This window comes from Equus quagga, chromosome 15, assembly GCF_021613505.1.
Source record: "Equus quagga isolate Etosha38 chromosome 15, UCLA_HA_Equagga_1.0, whole genome shotgun sequence".
NCBI lineage: Eukaryota > Metazoa > Chordata > Mammalia > Perissodactyla > Equidae > Equus > Equus quagga.
The window spans coordinates 34,948,248-34,965,158 of NC_060281.1; the positions used below are offsets into that span (position 1 = coordinate 34,948,248).

The window sequence follows — 16,911 nt, forward strand, 5'->3', positions numbered from 1 at the left end:
GCACATGACACTTTCTCTAGATCTCATTTTCCTATCATTTTGTGTTTCTGGAGGGGCTCATGAAGCCCATCTTTTCTAACTGGCTGGAAAAGGCCACTCAGAGACAGACCTGGGGAGGAAATTTGAATGAGGAGTAGTTGAGCCTTTCCTACTACTCCCAAGACTTAAAGAATTCTCTTTTTAATTCTCTGCTCTCTGATTCCCAAGAGACTGGATAGTGTCAAGTAAGATAAGACAAAAGACAAAACAAAGACCCATCCCTCCTCCTCCTCTGCTTTTAGGTGTACAAGGAGCGGCTCTTCGGGAAGAAGTATGTCTGGTTCCTCATTGGGTGGTATGCCGACAATTGGTTCAAGATCTATGACCCGTCCATCAACTGCACAGTGGACGAGATGACTGAGGCGGTGGAGGGCCACATCACCACTGAGATTGTCATGCTGAACCCTGCCAACACCCGCAGCATTTCCAACATGGTGAGAGTGTGAGGACTTAGAGGCTGGCATCTGGGCAGTTGGAGGGGACTGAGGCAGCCTCTCAGGGGAGGGGAGCAAGCGTAGAGTTTGGAGGTGCAGGAGGGCGGGGGCCTCTGCCCACCCTGAACTTGTTTGCATCGTGTTTCCTGTGGAGTCCACCTCTGCTGTGACTTCCTTGGCCAGGAAGAAGAAAGAAATGAGAGTGGTATGTTTAGTAGGCCCCTGATGAGTAGAAGGGCTGTTACCATGGAAACGAGGAGCAGTTGGCAAGAAGTCAAATAAGAGCGAGGCGTTAATGATAATATAGGTGCTGTATATGCAAGCATACCTTTCCGAGAGCGCTGTTCCTGGGCAGAAATGCATTTTATTTTCTTGGTGACTTCAGAACACTTTAGAGTTGTTTAATATTCACTCCTGATTGATACACGATTAGCTTGGCTCCTGAGGCTTTTTTATGATTCTCTTTTAGAATTTTAGATGTAAAAGGGACTTTTGAAATCAGTTGGCCCCAGATAGCTGGTTAGTGACAGACCTGGAGCTAGAAGACACATTCTCTGATTTGGGAAGCCTGGGGCAGCCCTGCAGGTGAGGCGCACAAGTGAGCAGGGCGTGGTGGGGAGAGGCTGCTTCTTGCTCAGCACTACATCTTAACGAGTGCAAGAATCTTGGGCAACCTATATGTCTGCTTATCACACCAAGGGTAGCCCCAGGTCTGGAATACTTGCTTTGAAGGTAAAGCCCCCAAATATCTTATTAAAATAAAAGTTGTAGTAAAAAATTGTTTTTTGCAGTAAACTGGGAGCTTAGATACATGATTTCAGTGATCCTCATGGCAATACTCTGATGTACATTTATCATTTTCATTTTATAGACCAGGAAATTGAGACTCAGAGAGGTTAAGTGACTTGTTCCAGGTCGTGCAGCTACTGAGTGGTCACACTGGATCTGAATCCGAGTTTAATCTAACTTCAAACCACTCTGTTCCATCACCTACCATGGAAAATCATAAAATCTGGCTAAAAAGTTTGTACTTTAATTGGCTGACACTGTTTAGCTGATGGAAATTTTTGAGCAAGGGAGAAAGAAGATTCAGGACATTTATTCTGGCAGTGGATTGTTATGGAAGAGTCCGTTGCCATGTGGATTCTGGTCATGGACACTGTCCTGGGACATTCTAAGAGATTCTGTGTTTAAGGTATCTTGGTTGAAAAATATGATGGAAAAATTCTGCAATGTCACTTCCCTGTAGAGCACCTGAGAGGTGAGTCGTCCTTGAGAACCTGGGGAAGTAGCAGAGCTGGTAACTGAAGCCAGAAAGGCTTGTGAGGCCCTGAGCCCAGGAGCTGCCAATCGTGGCTTCTGCTCCACAGCAGGGAGCTGGAGGAGCCCCTGCCAGGAAGCGGGGATTTGGCTGGGGTATAGACGGATGTCTGGGCTCTGGAGCAGGATGAGTTGGAGAGTCTCTTTCTGGCTCTTGGTCTCTAGAGAAAGATGGTGCACGCCTTCCAGGCTTAGAGGTGTCACTAGGCCCATTTGGTAGCCTTAAAATGCCTGGTGGAGAAGCCAAGATTTTCCAGAGGGTAGAAGCAGTCTCTACAACTGACTAGGGAAGGGATTATAGCAGACTCAACCAGGACCAAGAGAAGCGGATCAGAAGCAAGGGTTGGGCCTAGGGCCCAGAGCCATGGAGATTTAGAAAAGAAACAGAGTGGCCTTCACTCTGTAAGGAAGGCCTTGAGTTTAGATCAGTGGTTCTCAGACTTTACCTTCCTTCAGAACCACCTGGAAGGTTAGTTAGTGCACAGATTTCTGGGCTCTTCTCTTGGAAGTTCTGATTTAGTAGGTCTGGGGGTGGGAGGGGGCTGGGAATTTACATTTCTAACAAGTTTCCTGGGAATGTTGATGCTGCTGGTCTGTGGACCTCCTTTTACAGCAAGTGGTTTTCAACCAGAGGTTGCAATGTCTAGGGACAATTTTCATTCTTGTTTCTGGTATATAGTGGGTAGGCCAGGGATGCTTCTAAACATCCTACAGTACACAGGACAGTTCCCCCCAACAAAGAATTATCCTGCTCACAATGTCAGTAGCACAGAGATTGAGAAACTCTGGTTTAGAGAGTCTTTAGGAGCCAATTATAGGAGAGGGGGCTATCGTGGTTTTGGAGAAACATTACAGCTCTGGGCTAGAGGGGAAGATGGAGATGGCATACCTGGGGAAAAGATTGTGAGTAAATTCCGGTCGGGATAGAGGCCCCATCAGCCCTGGGTACAATACAAAATAAAAAGCTACCTGAGGATGCACATTTTAGGTCACTGTTGAGCATCCATTCTCACATATAGAGACAGCCATATAACGCTATTAAAAAATTAGGATCATGAATTTGTACTAGGTTATGTCACTGATTTCTGTGGGTTGTAGAATTTTTGTTGTTGTTCAGTTTTCCTTAAGTTGCCTAGTAACATTTCCATTAGAAAATTTATAACCATATCTTTGCTGAGTCAAGGGGGAAAGATGTGTTTTGTAACTTTAGTCATGGAGGGGCAGTGGTGCTCCCAGTGGCCAAGCGTGTTAGTGGTAGTGACCTGGAGCCAGCAGAGAGGATGAGGCTCTGGGCAGGAGGCGGCATCATGCAGAGCAGATGATTCCCTCCCCATTTGGGTGATTTTATGATGCAGTATTTACTTTGAACTGAAGATTGGGTAGACTTGGAGGCTGAAGGACTGTTCAGAAAATGTCAGCCTAGCTGTCTGTCGAGCAGGTGCTCTTGGAGAGGGGCATTTGTGCTTACAGAGGCAGTGTAGGATTGTTAGGAAGAGTATGGACTTGAGGCCAGGCTGCCTGGGTTTGAATCCCAGCTCTGCCGTGCACTAGCAGTATAACTTCAGGAAAGTTAAGCCTTTCTGTGCCTCAGTTTTCTTATCTCTAAAATGGGTATAAAAATAGGATCTACCTCATTGGGTTATCTGAAGATTAAATAAATTGATATATGTATCTTATGAAAGAGCCCAGTAGATAGTAAGGACAATATAAATGTTGGGTATTATTATTATTATTATTAACATTATTCTGTGTAGTGAGGGATAATATTAATGAAACATTTCAACAAAAGAGTTAAGAGGACTTGGTGATTTGAAAGAGTCTAAGGTGATTCCAGTTTCAGTCTCATGTATTGGGGAGTGTTGGGGAGGAGGAAAGACCGAGCTTAGTCTTAGATATTTTGAATTTGAGATCACTGATCATATAGTTACAAATAACTTAGAGACAGTTGGAGATATAGGACTTGAAATATTATAGAGCCGAGTATCAGTAACAAAGATGAGGTTGAGAGACAGAGAAATTCCCAAAGAGAAAATGTAGCTTACTTTAAAACCAGCATTTTATACATGCTATTATTCATCCTTATAATAACTCTTCAAGGAAGTTAGTATTATTCCCATTTTAAAGCTGAGTAACAAATTAGTGAGGTTTAATAACTTGTTTGAGATTACAAGAAGTTGAGATGGATTAGTTAGAATTGGAATCCATCCATCCATCCATCTGTTTATTCATTCAATGGACATTTTTTAAAAATACTTTTCTTTTTAGAGCAGTTTTAGGTTCACAACAAAATTGAGAGGAAGATACGGAGATTTCCCATATGCCCCCTGCCCTCACACATGCATAACCTCTCCCGTTATCAACATCCCCCACCAGAGCAGTTACAAACTGATAAACCTACATTGACACATCATTATCACCCAAAGTCCATAGTTTACATGAGGGCTCACTGTTGGTGGTGTACATTCTATAGTTTTGGACAAATGTATAATGACATGTATCCACCATTATACTATCATACAAAGCATTTTCACTGCTCTAATCCAATGGATGTTTATTCTTTGTCCATCATGGGATGGGTGCAGTGCTGGATACTGAAGATTAAGAGCAGAATGGAACTTGGTTCTGATCTCAAGCGTAGTAGAGCAGAGGCCTGTCTGTCTTTAAAGCTCAGGCTGTTTCCCCTGCACCACACTGCATACATCGTTTCCACTCCCCACTCCCCCCACCTCCAGAAAGTTAAGTATAAAGAAAAGTGGGCAGGGCATGGGGAACAAAGATTCTTTCTTCTTCATTCACCTATTCATTCCTTTGTTAGAGTGTGTATATGTTAATACATTGCAAATCTAAACAGAGTTATATAGTGCCCCTGTCTATTATTTGTGCCTTGCCAGGAGATGGCCACTGAGCCTTCCTTTGTATGGTTTCTGGGAGGGAAGGAAGGGCAGATGTAATTTTCTCCATAATGTGGAAAACATTTCCCAAAACTGAAGCAATTAGCCAAACAAAGTTACTGCCAGCTGTAGAAATTCAGGTCTCTCGACCTGTTTCATGGCTGAGTCAAAGAAACTATCATTTTCTCAGCTTTCTTGGAAAAAGAAAATTGAGGTTTGGGAGGGCTTTGGGTAGAAATTGAATAATGGACTTCAAAAATGTGAAAGGTGAGGGCAGCCCCGTGGCCGAGTGGTTAAGTTCGTGTGCTCCACTGCAGGCGGCCCAGTGTTTCATCGGTTCGAATCCTGGGCGCGGACATGGCACTGCTCATCCAGCCACGCTGAGGCGGCGTCCCACATGCCACAACTAGAAGGACCCACAACTAAGAATATACAACTGTGTACTGGGGGCTTTGGGGAGAAAAAGGAAAAAAAAATAAAATCTTAAAAAAAATGTGAAAGCTATTTCTGCTATCCTCAGTCTTCTGAAACCCCTCTAAGAGTGAACTGAAAGCAGAGGAGGATGGCAAGAAGTTAGCACACTAAAGAAAAATCTTCCTGGGGCCGGCCTGGTGGCGCAGCGGTTAAGTGCGCACATTCCACTTCTGCGGCCTGGGGTTCACCAGTTCGGATCCCGGGTGCGGGCTTGGCACACCATGCTGTGGTAGGCGTTGCACATAGAAAGTAGAGGAAGATAGGCATGGGTGTTAGCTCAGGGCCAATCTTCCTCAGCAAAAAGGAGGATTGGCAGCAGTTAGCTCAGAGCTAGTCTTCCTCAAAAAAAAATTCTTCCTGATTGACAAGCAGAGTGAGGAAGGCTGTGGTGTCACCTTTTCTGGGATCTTTCAGAATTGGAGGAGCTGTTAGGTCCTGGGTGAATTCTGTTAAGAAAGTCTGAAGGAAGAGAGAACATCAACATTGCAGCTCTTCATTGGAATATCCATGTCTCTTACTTTTCTCTCTCTCTGTTTTCTGTCCTTTGCCATTCATTATGCAGTGTTTATTCATTAAAGTTCTCTGTTTGTAGTTCTGAGCTAGCAGCTGTACACACTAAGGCCATGGGACCCAGTTAATCCCTGTTCTAGTCTGGTAGCTTCTGATCTAAGACAGACATATGGGTATAGTTACAGATTTTGAATGTACATATGTTCAATCTGACAACATGAACACAAACCATCCATTCAAGTTGCAGTGTCGGAGTCAGAATCAGATGCCTGTCCCCCCTTTTCCTCTACTCCAATCCTTTCCTCCTGTTCTCCCTCTCCAGACATCCCAGGAGTTTGTGGAGAAACTGACCAAGAGACTAAAAAGACACCCTGAGGAGACAGGTGGCTTCCAGGAGGCACCCCTGGCCTATGATGCCATCTGGGCCTTGGCATTGGCCCTGAACAAGACATCTGGAGGGGGCGGCCATTCGGGTGTGCGTCTGGAAGACTTCAACTACAACAACCAGACCATTACTGACCAAATCTACCGGGCGATGAACTCCTCATCCTTCGAGGGTGTCTCCGTGAGTTACGGCAGCCTCCTTCATACTCCCCTGTCCTCCCATCGAGAGAGAGATCTCTCAGAGGCTCCTTCTCCTGGGAACATTCATTCTCCCTCTCCCGGTTACCTCTGCAATAATCAGTCTCAGATCGGGGAAGTAGGGACCCCAAAGCAGAAAAACCCACCAGAGACTAGAAGAGAAAAATGGTATATTCCATTTCTTTCAACCCTTCCCCTCATTTCTTTTCAGTTCGATATTTGTGAGTCAGACGAGAATCATAGAATTTTAAAAGAGGAAACAGTGTGAAAGGTCGTTCTCCTTATTCTTTTTAAAGTGGGGAAATTAGTGTCCAGAGGGATTTGGTGACTTGCTCAGGTCACACAGCCAGAAGCAAGATCTCCTGGTGCTCTATCTGGGGATTTTTCCCATTCAAGTCTCATGGGTGAAGCTTCTTCTCAAAGGAATAATGTTTCTAGAATCTAGGGTATGGGCATCTGGGGTATGGCCTATATGCAGGCAAATGCCATAAATAGAATTCATTCAGAAGCTCAGTTACATCAAAAACATAAGGATTCAAAAAGTCCCTAATGTTCTCTTTTCACTCTTGCTTTTATCCCCTTTGCCTTTCTCCACATGTTCCTCTCCCTCAGGGCCATGTGGTGTTTGATGCCAGCGGCTCTCGGATGGCGTGGACACTGATCGAGCAGCTACAGGGTGAGTGCAGGGGCAGGAGGGGACGAGAATGTCAGGGGGACCAGGCTGGGGCTGAGCTAGGATGCCATCTGGGAGAAGAACACTGGGAGACATCACAAGATTGCCTTGGTGCCTCCCCACTTCCTGCCCTTCTCATTTAACTGTGTTCATCAAGCTGTTAAATACCAGCAGTAATAACAAAAAGCTTAGGTGTGGGTGGGTTTCCTTGGGTTGCAGTGGTTGTGTTCTTGAAAAGGGGCAATTGAAAACAGCTACTCTCTTTCCCACTGGCTTCCCATTTTAGTTTCAGAAATTTCCTTTGGGTAGCTTGGATTGAGGGGTTAATGACCTACCAGTTGCATACCCATGGCCTCAAGGAAAGCTGAATCTGGGAAATCTGCTATTTTTAAAGGGAATCCATTGAATTTCCTTGCTATGTAAACAAGCGTTCCTAATTTTTCTGTAGTATGTGTAGTTTGGCTTTCTTAGATTGTATTTCCTTATAACTTAGCATACTTATATATGTTCAAAACTTTTATGAGTTAATTTTTCAACCCACCCCACTCTCAGCCTCTTACAGCATGGCCAAGAGAGCCATTTCTTGGCCTTCCGTGAAAAGTTTCTTTCTTTCCTTCTCCCCACCTCCCACATCCTCTCAGATCTTCTTTGTAACCGGGACAAGAGAAGTGGACTTCAGCCATGGTCAAAGGGGTGTGAGTTGGCTTTTGAAAGAAAAGTTATGGTAACTAGGGCAGTTCTAGGACAGAAATCTTAGAAGGGACTGAATTTCACTTGGTGGCTCTTTAAGAGGGAGATGCAACTTGTCTAAGGAATTAGAACCCAAGCCAACGGAAGAGAAATTTCTAAAATTAAAATAAAAGCCACTGGGAAAATAGATCTTGTGATTCTTTCTATCATGAGAGGAAGAATAAGCAGAAATATGTTAAAGTTTTAGAAGCCAGAATCAAAGTGAGAGACATCTTGCCGAGAGAGGTGTGAGGCTGTGGAATGGGTGGCAGACAGACTGTCGAGCCTTCTTCACTGAAGGGCTTTAAACATATAAGATATTCTTATAGGAATTGCCTTGGGATCCACCTTATATTGTTTTTAAGTCAGATTGCTGATTCAAACGACTCCTCAGGTCCTTCCACGTATCCTTCAGGGGCTCAGGTGAAGGGAAAATCAGATACAACCTTAGAAAGCTACTTTAGGGAAGTGGGAAGTTGAAAATGCCTAGAATCGGCTTTTCACCTACCCACGGTCACTCCTTCTATTGTCATCTCCCCAGGTGGCAGCTACAAGAAGATTGGCTACTATGACAGCACCAAGGATGATCTCTCCTGGTCCAAAACAGATAAGTGGATTGGTAAGTGGATTCTGTTTATATTTTCCTTCAGCCCCTCCAGGATCAAGGAAAAGGGTCATGCATTTGAATGAGGGTGGGGTGGTAGGCGCCATTAGGTTGAAATGTGCCGGGGAGATGGGCCCAGGGTAGGGATTAAGAGAAAGGGAATAATACCTCCAATACGTAGGTAGGAGAGACTGGTGTATTTGGAGAGGGAATAGGCAGTTGGTAGCAATGCACTATTAAAAATAGTACATTGCTGGGGTAACTGGGGGTTAGAGGCAGGAGGTGGGCAGGGAGTGGAAATGGAAACTCCATTTGGGTTTCCCAGATGTTCTGGTGCCTTGATGTATCTGAACCAGCTACTTCAAGCCTAGAGTTGCTTCTTCATCTCTGCCAAGAAAACCGTTGCTTAAACTATAGGAGAGGATTCAAAGCTCATATAACTGTCTTCTGCTAAAATGTGCTTAAAAAGAGGGAAAGGAAGCAATTATTTCTTCATGTACTTGGTGGGCTAAATAATAGGAAATAGGAAAGATACTAAAGGTGGGCAAAAGGAAGGACCTACTGATAAAATAAAGGCTTGGCATCTTAAGGGTGGAGAGGAGGCACAGTCATTGACTGGTGATAGCTGCCATCTGCCCTGCCCAGCTGAAATCTAGTAGTTCCCAGAAATGCTGGAGTTTTGAAATTTTTTTTGATTTGAATTTAGGACAGCGTTCTGTACTGCTATAAATGCTGCATGGCCTAAATTACACTTTTTTTTTTTAAACTAAGCAAATTGAAATTAATTTTTTTTTTGGTGAACTCTGACAAATTTGAGCTTCCCTTTGGGACTATCACCCTTCCAGTGTTAAACTCACAGATTAGTTTTTTTTTTTTTCTCCCTAAGGTTAGGAGGCCAGACTAGATATTTTGAGGCTCTTCAGCTTTATGATTCTACAACTGTCTTTTGCAGTTTTTGATCTGAATTTTGAGACACCTCATAAAAATTATTTCTAGCTGTCCCCATCTTTCTCCTCCCATTTTCCTTTGCTGGAAGAAAGACAGAAAAACACAGAAAACAAACAACACAAAAAAAGACTCTACAACTTTGGTGATAGACCTCAGCCTTTCTCAACCTCTAGATAGGACATTCGCTCCATTGTCTCATCTCATTTCCAGTTGTTTCCAAAGCCCCAGCGTCAGTGAGGACTCCAACTGCAACAACCCCTATTCAGGGCAGTTAGGGCCTCATGTCCTCAGAGCCAAAGACTGACTGTCCGTCAGCACCCTTGTTCTTCACCCCTTCTCCTGTCCCACCTTCATCCTTTGTCCTCCTTCCTTTCTCTTCCCCCTTTCCTCACCCTCCCCTGTGTCATGCAGGAGGGTCCCCCCCAGCTGACCAGACTCTGGTCATCAAGACGTTCCGCTTCCTGTCACAGAAACTCTTTATCTCCGTCTCGGTTCTCTCCAGCCTGGGCATTGTCCTAGCTGTTGTCTGTCTGTCCTTTAACATCTACAACTCCCATGTCCGGTAAGTTTCTCTTCTGACATTTTCCTTGTCCTGTCTGCCTTTCAAGATAATGATCAATCTTGTCCCTTGAGGGGAGTATGAATAAAAGCTGTGTGACTCCTGAGGCCACGATTCATCAAGGTTTCCACTCGGACTTCCTGCTTCCCAGTGGCCACTGAGAAAGAAAGGGGGGAGCCAGATATAACTCCCATCTCTGCCCCAAAGCAGCTAACTGAACGTAAAAGAGCTTTGGGGCCAGGTAACATGGTGCAGGGCTCTAAATAGAGTATGTGCCAGGGGATCCTGTGGGGGAAACCCATGCAGCCCTGTCTCTAGCCCTATGACCCATCGGCTTTGTCTCTCAAGGCTCTGCTGCCAGCTCCGAGCTTGTCTCCCTTTGTCCTGTGGCCCAGAGGTTGGGTCAGGCTGTCGTGTGGCATTTGGAGAGCTGAGTCTCCCTGGAGTAGAGGGGTAATCCTGCTCTTCCTCTCCCACCCTTCCCACCTCTGCCCTAGTTACATCCAGAACTCACAGCCCAACCTGAATAACCTGACTGCTGTGGGCTGCTCGCTGGCGTTAGCTGCCGTCTTCCCTCTGGGGCTGGATGGGTACCACATCGGGAGAAACCAGTTCCCCTTCGTCTGCCAGGTGAGGAGTAGGGGGCAGATCCCCTGCGGGACGTGGCTCTCTCACCTACTCAGGAGCACCTTCTGCGATGTATATAGTTTCCTGCTTTTCCTTCTTCTTGTCTTTCCCCGACTCTTGTCCCTGTTCCTTCTCCTAACTTCACCCCTCTGGTCTCTGTCTGACCCTGTCCCTTCTTTCTGCGCCTCCAGCCTTTTCACTCCGTAGTTCACTTGCCAGTTCCGAGGTTGCCATGGCAGGCCTTGCAGACAAGAGGAGGGAGGCAGTGAAGGCAAAGGAAGGGGGTCTGTACAAAGAACTCTGAACAATGGTGGCTTGTGTGTGGTGTGGGGGCTGAGAACAAAAACTGTGGACTTCCCGTGGGAGCCTTAGTTGGGGTTTGGAAGGACGGAGGCAGAGATCTGAACTGACAGCAGGAAGAGTTAGGGGGAAGGGATCACTGTTACTCAGGGGGAGGGCCTACGGGACTTTTGGTATGTGGAAAGTTCTGGGGCTGTGGGGAAAGACTGGCTTCAACAGTGATATTTGTGTAGTTCTCTGTAATGCTGATGGGAAATACTCACCCTTCTTCCTGCTCCTCCTCACTCCTTCTCTTTCATCTGCACTGTGCCTGCTCTGATCATGCATCTGTGCACATGGCATTTGCACATACATGCACATACAATTCATCAGGAGATGTCTGTTCCCAGGGAGACCACAATGCAGTGGGAGAGGCAGACGGTTATCTGCAGTGCAATATGAGAGGTATCAGAGTAGGGATCTGTGCAAAGTGCTGTGGGAGCAAAGAAGAGAAAGCAGCTCATAGAGTAGCTGGGTGGACCTCACAAGAGGTGGCATTTGAATATTGAAGGATGCATGGGATTTTGTCAGCTGGAGAAATAAAGGGTGGTTACACTGGGGCAGAGGGAACATCATGTGGCTAGCGAAGACACAAAAGAAGGTAGATCAAGGGAGAGCGAGCAGTTCAGCATGGCTGGAGCTTGGAGTAGGTGAGCTCCTGGGAGATGAGCCTGGAAAGGTGGCTGGGATTGTTTTGTGAAGTGCTTTGTGCCACATCTGGTGTTCAGGGTGCAACCTGTAGGCACTGGGGAGCAGTCAGAAGTGATTGGCCATTAAAACCAGGAGGTTTTAGCAAGATCACCTTGGAGGCAAAATAGAAAATGGATGGGAGGAATTTGTTAAAGGTAGGGAGACCATCCCCTGCTGTCTCTCCCCTACCCCTCACTGTCCCCTACGGGCTGCATCCTGCCTGCCTTGTCATCTGTTCCCTCCTACAGTCCTGCCCCATCCTCACCACAGTCCCACCTACTGCCCCAATGTATTCTGCCCTGCCCTCTTTCCTTTCCTAGGCCCGCCTCTGGCTCCTGGGTCTGGGCTTTAGTCTGGGCTATGGCTCCATGTTCACCAAGATCTGGTGGGTCCACACAGTCTTTACAAAGAAGGAGGAAAAGAAGGAGTGGAGGAAGGTGAGCTACTTCCTGTCCCTCAGCCCCTAGCTCCTTGGCTCTTGGGGCCTAGAGGACTTTCCCCAACATGCCTGTGCTCCATGTTTACCCAGACCCTGGAGCCCTGGAAGCTGTATGCCACGGTGGGCCTGCTGGTGGGCATGGATGTCCTCACTCTTGCCATCTGGCAGATTGTAGACCCCTTGCATCGGACCATTGAGGTACCGCATAAGAGGAGGCACTGCGGTCAGGAGGCTGAGCAGGGCTCACTAGTGCTCAGGACCTCCGGGGCTGCATGTGGTCCTGAGGAGCAAAGCCACCCAGTAGGAGAGTGCTTTCTAGCCCTCTGCATATCAGTAGCTTTTCCTCTCCTTCCTAGAAGGAGCCCCATCAGAGGCCTCTGGGTTCATCTGAAGAAAGGACGTGGTGGGGATCCGGGAAATGTGTAGACTTTCGAGGCATCATGGAAGGAGGGGGAACAAGCATTTCCAAGGTGTTTAGGCAGACATCCCCAGGCCTGAGGGGAATTTGGCCTCACTATTGAGGATCTCATAGGAAAGAGGGGGCAGAGTTGGTGTCAGGAACTGAGCAGGGGTAGGGAGGGGAGGGGAGAATGGCAACCATCTTTCCTGTGGCCCTGTTTCCCCCTTAGACTTTTGCCAAGGAGGAACCGAAGGAAGATATTGACGTGTCGATTCTGCCCCAGCTGGAGCACTGCAGCTCCAGGAAGATGAATACGTGGCTTGGTGTGTGGGATGTGGGGGAAGGAGGGGAATGATGCAGCAAAGGCAGGGGGATGGAGCAAGGACAGCAGGTTTGGAGGGAGAAGGGTCTTTGGAATAAGAGGCAGAGAGCTAATGTCAACACAGTTTAAATGTTCTCCTCTTTGTCATTGCGCTACTCTTCTCTGAGAATGAAAGAGATTCTTTTTGCTGTGAGGAGCTTAGGGTCTAAAGCAGGGATGAGGCAATACTTGTGTTCAGCAGAAGGACCGGTGGGGATGGCCTCATCCTCATCTCTAGACCTGATGCCATCTGTGTCTGGTCAGCTCCCTAAAGTAAGACCAGGGCTGTGAGGGTTTAGGTCCCCTTTGGCCTTTTTAACAATCTGTCTATTGTTATAATCTATCTATTGATCTATGACCATAAATGGCAAACCTACCCTGAGCCTGGAAAGCTGTCTTCCTACCTGGAGGTAAGAGGGTGAGCTACTGTGTGTGACCCAGGCCTTTGCCTGACTGACAGCTGCTCATGACCCTCACCTTCCTGTGTGATGTGGCTTCTAGTCCAAGGAGGAAGAGCTGAAATCTGGCCGAGTTGGGTGGACATTGAGAGGAGTGGACAGGGAGGGGTGTGCTAGGTCAGAGGGGCTGGATTGGAGAGGAGGCCCCCTTCTTACTGTGGAGCTGTAAGAAGGAGCAGTGGTAGGTGTAGTGCATAGAGAGGATGGGGATGCATGGGAGCATGGAGGTCTTGTTGCCCAGGTGACCGTTTCCTGCCACCCTAGGCATTTTCTATGGTTATAAGGGGCTGCTGCTGCTACTGGGCATTTTTCTTGCTTATGAGACCAAGAGTGTATCCACTGAGAAGATCAATGACCACCGGGCTGTGGGCATGGCCATCTACAATGTGGCGGTGAGTTCCCTGGACACCTGGCATTGATGGGGCGGTCTGGGAAGAATCAGGCGCTAGATCTGGGATCAGTTGGGTGGAAGTCTTAAAAAGTTTTTAATGCCTCAGATATGTAAAGCACTTTACAGTTTATAAAGCACACTGCAGACACTATCTTATTAATCTTCATGCAACCACCCAATGAAGTGGATATTAATATCTCCACTATAAAGATGAGGAGGCAGAAAGAGAGAGGTTAAATTACTTGTGTGTGGTTTACAGGCTGGAGTCTGAATCAAGATTTCCTGCCAGATTTGCCCAGGGACTGGCTCTCGAGGACCCTGAATGTGTGTACAGAGATCATGGGAGTTCCTGCCTTGAGGGAGGGGTTGACCTAGAGCTGGAACTGGTTTGGGACAGTTTATTTGGGATCCTTCTCAGTCTAGAGTTGAGGATGATCTTTTTCAAATGGAAAGTTCACCAGGAACCTATCCTCATAGACTCTCTCCTGGGGGGAAGAAAACCCTGGGTGTTGTCTGAGCCTGCAGATCTAAGACCCTCCCCAAAATGCTCTGCCCCCAGGTCCTGTGCCTCATCACTGCGCCTGTCACCATGATCCTGTCCAGCCAACAGGATGCAGCCTTCGCCTTTGCCTCTCTTGCCATAGTTTTCTCCTCCTATATCACTCTGGTTGTGCTCTTTGTGCCCAAGGTGAGGTTCGGGGTCTTCTTTCGCCCTGCCTACCCCATGCCCTCCAGCCCTTCTTCCCAGACCTCTCCCCTGCCTTTCCCTGCCCCCTCCTCCCAACTCTTCCCTTGTTTGGGGCCCAGCTTCCTTCTTATTTTCATTCCTTTCTAATTCCAAGCTAATCGCTGACGCAGTCCCTGCTCGGCATCCCATGCCCCAAATGTTCCCCGCAGATGCGCAGGCTGATCACCCGAGGGGAGTGGCAGTCGGAGGCACAGGACACCATGAAGACAGGGTCATCTACCAACAACAACGAGGAGGAGAAGTCCCGGCTGTTGGAGAAGGAGAACCGCGAACTGGAGAAGATCATTGCTGAGGTGTGTGGTGGTGGCAGGGCTGGTGGCGGGGTCCAGGAGGCCCAAGTCTCAGGTCGAGTTTTCTGAACCAGATCCTGAGATAGGGGTTGGGGTGTGTGTGGTCTTTTGAGGGAAGGTCTCAGGAGAAAAGCTGCAGGGAGTGAGTGGAGGAGGGTAGGGAAGGGGAAAGGTTGATCAAGGATTCCATCTGATGGTTGGACTCATCAGGTGGAGGGAGCTGTGGGGCATGAACTGCACTGTGGACTTGACCCCCCCGCCCCCACAATAGGAGGAGATGGAGGCGGCCATGGGCTGTCGGGGCCAGGTTGTAGGGGCAGCTGGATTTTGAACATACCCCCAGTGAAGGGAATCTAGGCAGGTACCCACGGTGCCCTTTGAGCCCCAGGCTGTAGTTAGGGGCTGGTGGGGAGCCAGAGTAGGGGATATGAAAACTGGGTTGATACATCTGTGTGTGAGATATTGGAAGCTATGTGCACTGACTTCTCCCCCTCCCCCATTCTTTGTTTCCCTGATCTCTCTTTTTCCACTGGTGCCCCACTATGCCCTTTTGGCTCCCCTTGTTCTTTCCCTGAGTCCTCATTTTAATCCCCCCGCATTTTTCTCTGCCGTTCCTCCCTTTCCCTCCTCCCCACCCACTCTCCCATTATTTTTCTTCCTCCAGAAAGAGGAACGTGTCTCTGAACTGCGCCATCAGCTCCAGTCTCGGCAGCAGCTCCGCTCGCGGCGCCACCCTCCGACACCCCCAGACCCCTCTGGGGGCCTACCCAGGGGGCCTGCTGAGCCCCCTGACCGGCTTAGCTGTGATGGGAGTCGAGTCCATTTGCTTTACAAGTGAGGGAGTTTGAGGGAGGACAGGCCAGGAGGGGGAGGGAAAGGGAGCAGGGGAAGGGGGCGCTTGGGAGGAGGCAGGGGATCTCTACCCCTAGATGGGAAGAACATGCCACCCCATCCCATCTCTTGTAAATATGGGCCCCTCTGTGAGGCTGGGGTTGTCTGGGTCTCCAATACTCTGGGAACCAGACCCTTTTCTCTCTTATTTATTCATACAATTGTATATTACTACTTCATAATTTAGTTTGTACCTCGCTTGAAGCTTCTCACTCACTGGCTCATTGGCAGCCTCACCACATACACCTTTCTCTTCTCTACAACACCCTCTGTCTCGTTGCCACAGCAACCCTGCAGCTATCTCCCTTGCTTTTGTGCTCTGCTCCCATCCAGCAGAGGTCTCCCCAAAGTGCCCTTTCTGCCTCAACAGGGGCCTCTCCATTTCTCTCGCCATCATAATCTCCTTCCATCCACAACATCCACAAGTTTTGTCCCTCCGGAATTTCGCTTCTTAAGGGCACTCATTCTTCTTGCCAAGGCTCACATGCTCTTCGCCTCTGCCCTGTGTGTGCTCATGCTTCCCAACATACGTGTATCCTCCCCTCCCCTGTTTGTTCCAATTGGACATGCTCATGTGCACACATGCTTCTCACGTGTGGTTTCTTCCCCCTTCTTGTGGTCACATGTGCTCCTCTGTATTCCCTTTACTCGTAGTTACCGCATGCCCCTCTCGTGGTCATGGGTGTGCCCTTGTGAGTGTGTGGGTAGGCGTATGCCATTTGTCTGGCATGCTGAGTTGTGTCTTGCGTACTTTCACACATCCACATTCATCTACACATTTTCCCTGTGTGTACTCACGGTACCTTGTGTACCCTTACCGTTTGCACCTTAAAATCATTGTATTCTTCCAACAGAGCCATATGTGCCCACCCTGCACATCGTTATGCACTTTTCCCCAATTCATGTGCATGGGGCCATGCACACCCTCTCCTCATCACACTTGGCTTCTGCTAGAACTTTCCGCCCTCTCCTTTGTGCTCATGTACCACCCTCAGTCCACATTCACAATCATCTTCTCCCAAGATTGCTCCCTTTGGCTTTGTGTTTATCTGGGAGGATGATTAAGGGAGAAGAAATAGGGGCAGGTTTGGGGAGCTGCTTCTAGTGGATAGTTGGTAAGAATCCTGACCAAAGGAAGGCACCCTTCACTGTTGAGATGGACAGATGGACTTATGGGTGGGAGGTGGTGTCCCATTCACACTGCGGTGTCTCTTAGGGAAGGATCTTCCCGAATCTCAATAAAGCAGTGAACAGTGTGACTCAGCACCTTGTCCCTTATTGTGAACAGAGTGGGCTTCAGTCCAAGGAGGGAGGTTCAGAGGGCTCCCTGTTAATGAAAAGGCATTGAAGTGGAAGGGTGGAAAGAGGTGTTTTATTGATCCACTGAGGGCTTAGCAGAGCAAAGCAGGACACGATTAGGGTTGAGATTAGTGAGTGATGACATTATCCATTAAAAATATGGGTTCTGGAGTCAGACTACCAGAGCGTCAGTTTCCACCACATGCAAAAATGTT

General features: G+C 47.8%; 1 protein-coding gene across 1 annotated transcript in view; it reads left to right on the forward strand.

Annotated features, from left to right (window-relative positions):
- GABBR1 (gamma-aminobutyric acid type B receptor subunit 1) overlaps positions 1-16,660 on the forward strand; it is a 28,358-nt gene extending 11,698 nt beyond the window's left edge. Inside the window, exons 11-23 of the mRNA XM_046640104.1 lie at positions 282-473; positions 5,991-6,233; positions 6,863-6,926; positions 8,194-8,271; positions 9,616-9,766; positions 10,261-10,393; positions 11,740-11,856; positions 11,949-12,056; positions 12,488-12,581; positions 13,342-13,469; positions 14,028-14,156; positions 14,366-14,509; positions 15,171-16,660. Coding sequence (XP_046496060.1) covers positions 282-473; positions 5,991-6,233; positions 6,863-6,926; positions 8,194-8,271; positions 9,616-9,766; positions 10,261-10,393; positions 11,740-11,856; positions 11,949-12,056; positions 12,488-12,581; positions 13,342-13,469; positions 14,028-14,156; positions 14,366-14,509; positions 15,171-15,344 — 1,755 coding nt within the window. The 3' untranslated portion in view covers positions 15,345-16,660. The remainder of the gene's footprint in view (positions 1-281; positions 474-5,990; positions 6,234-6,862; positions 6,927-8,193; positions 8,272-9,615; positions 9,767-10,260; positions 10,394-11,739; positions 11,857-11,948; positions 12,057-12,487; positions 12,582-13,341; positions 13,470-14,027; positions 14,157-14,365; positions 14,510-15,170) is intronic.
- Positions 16,661-16,911: the final 251 nt, after the last annotated feature.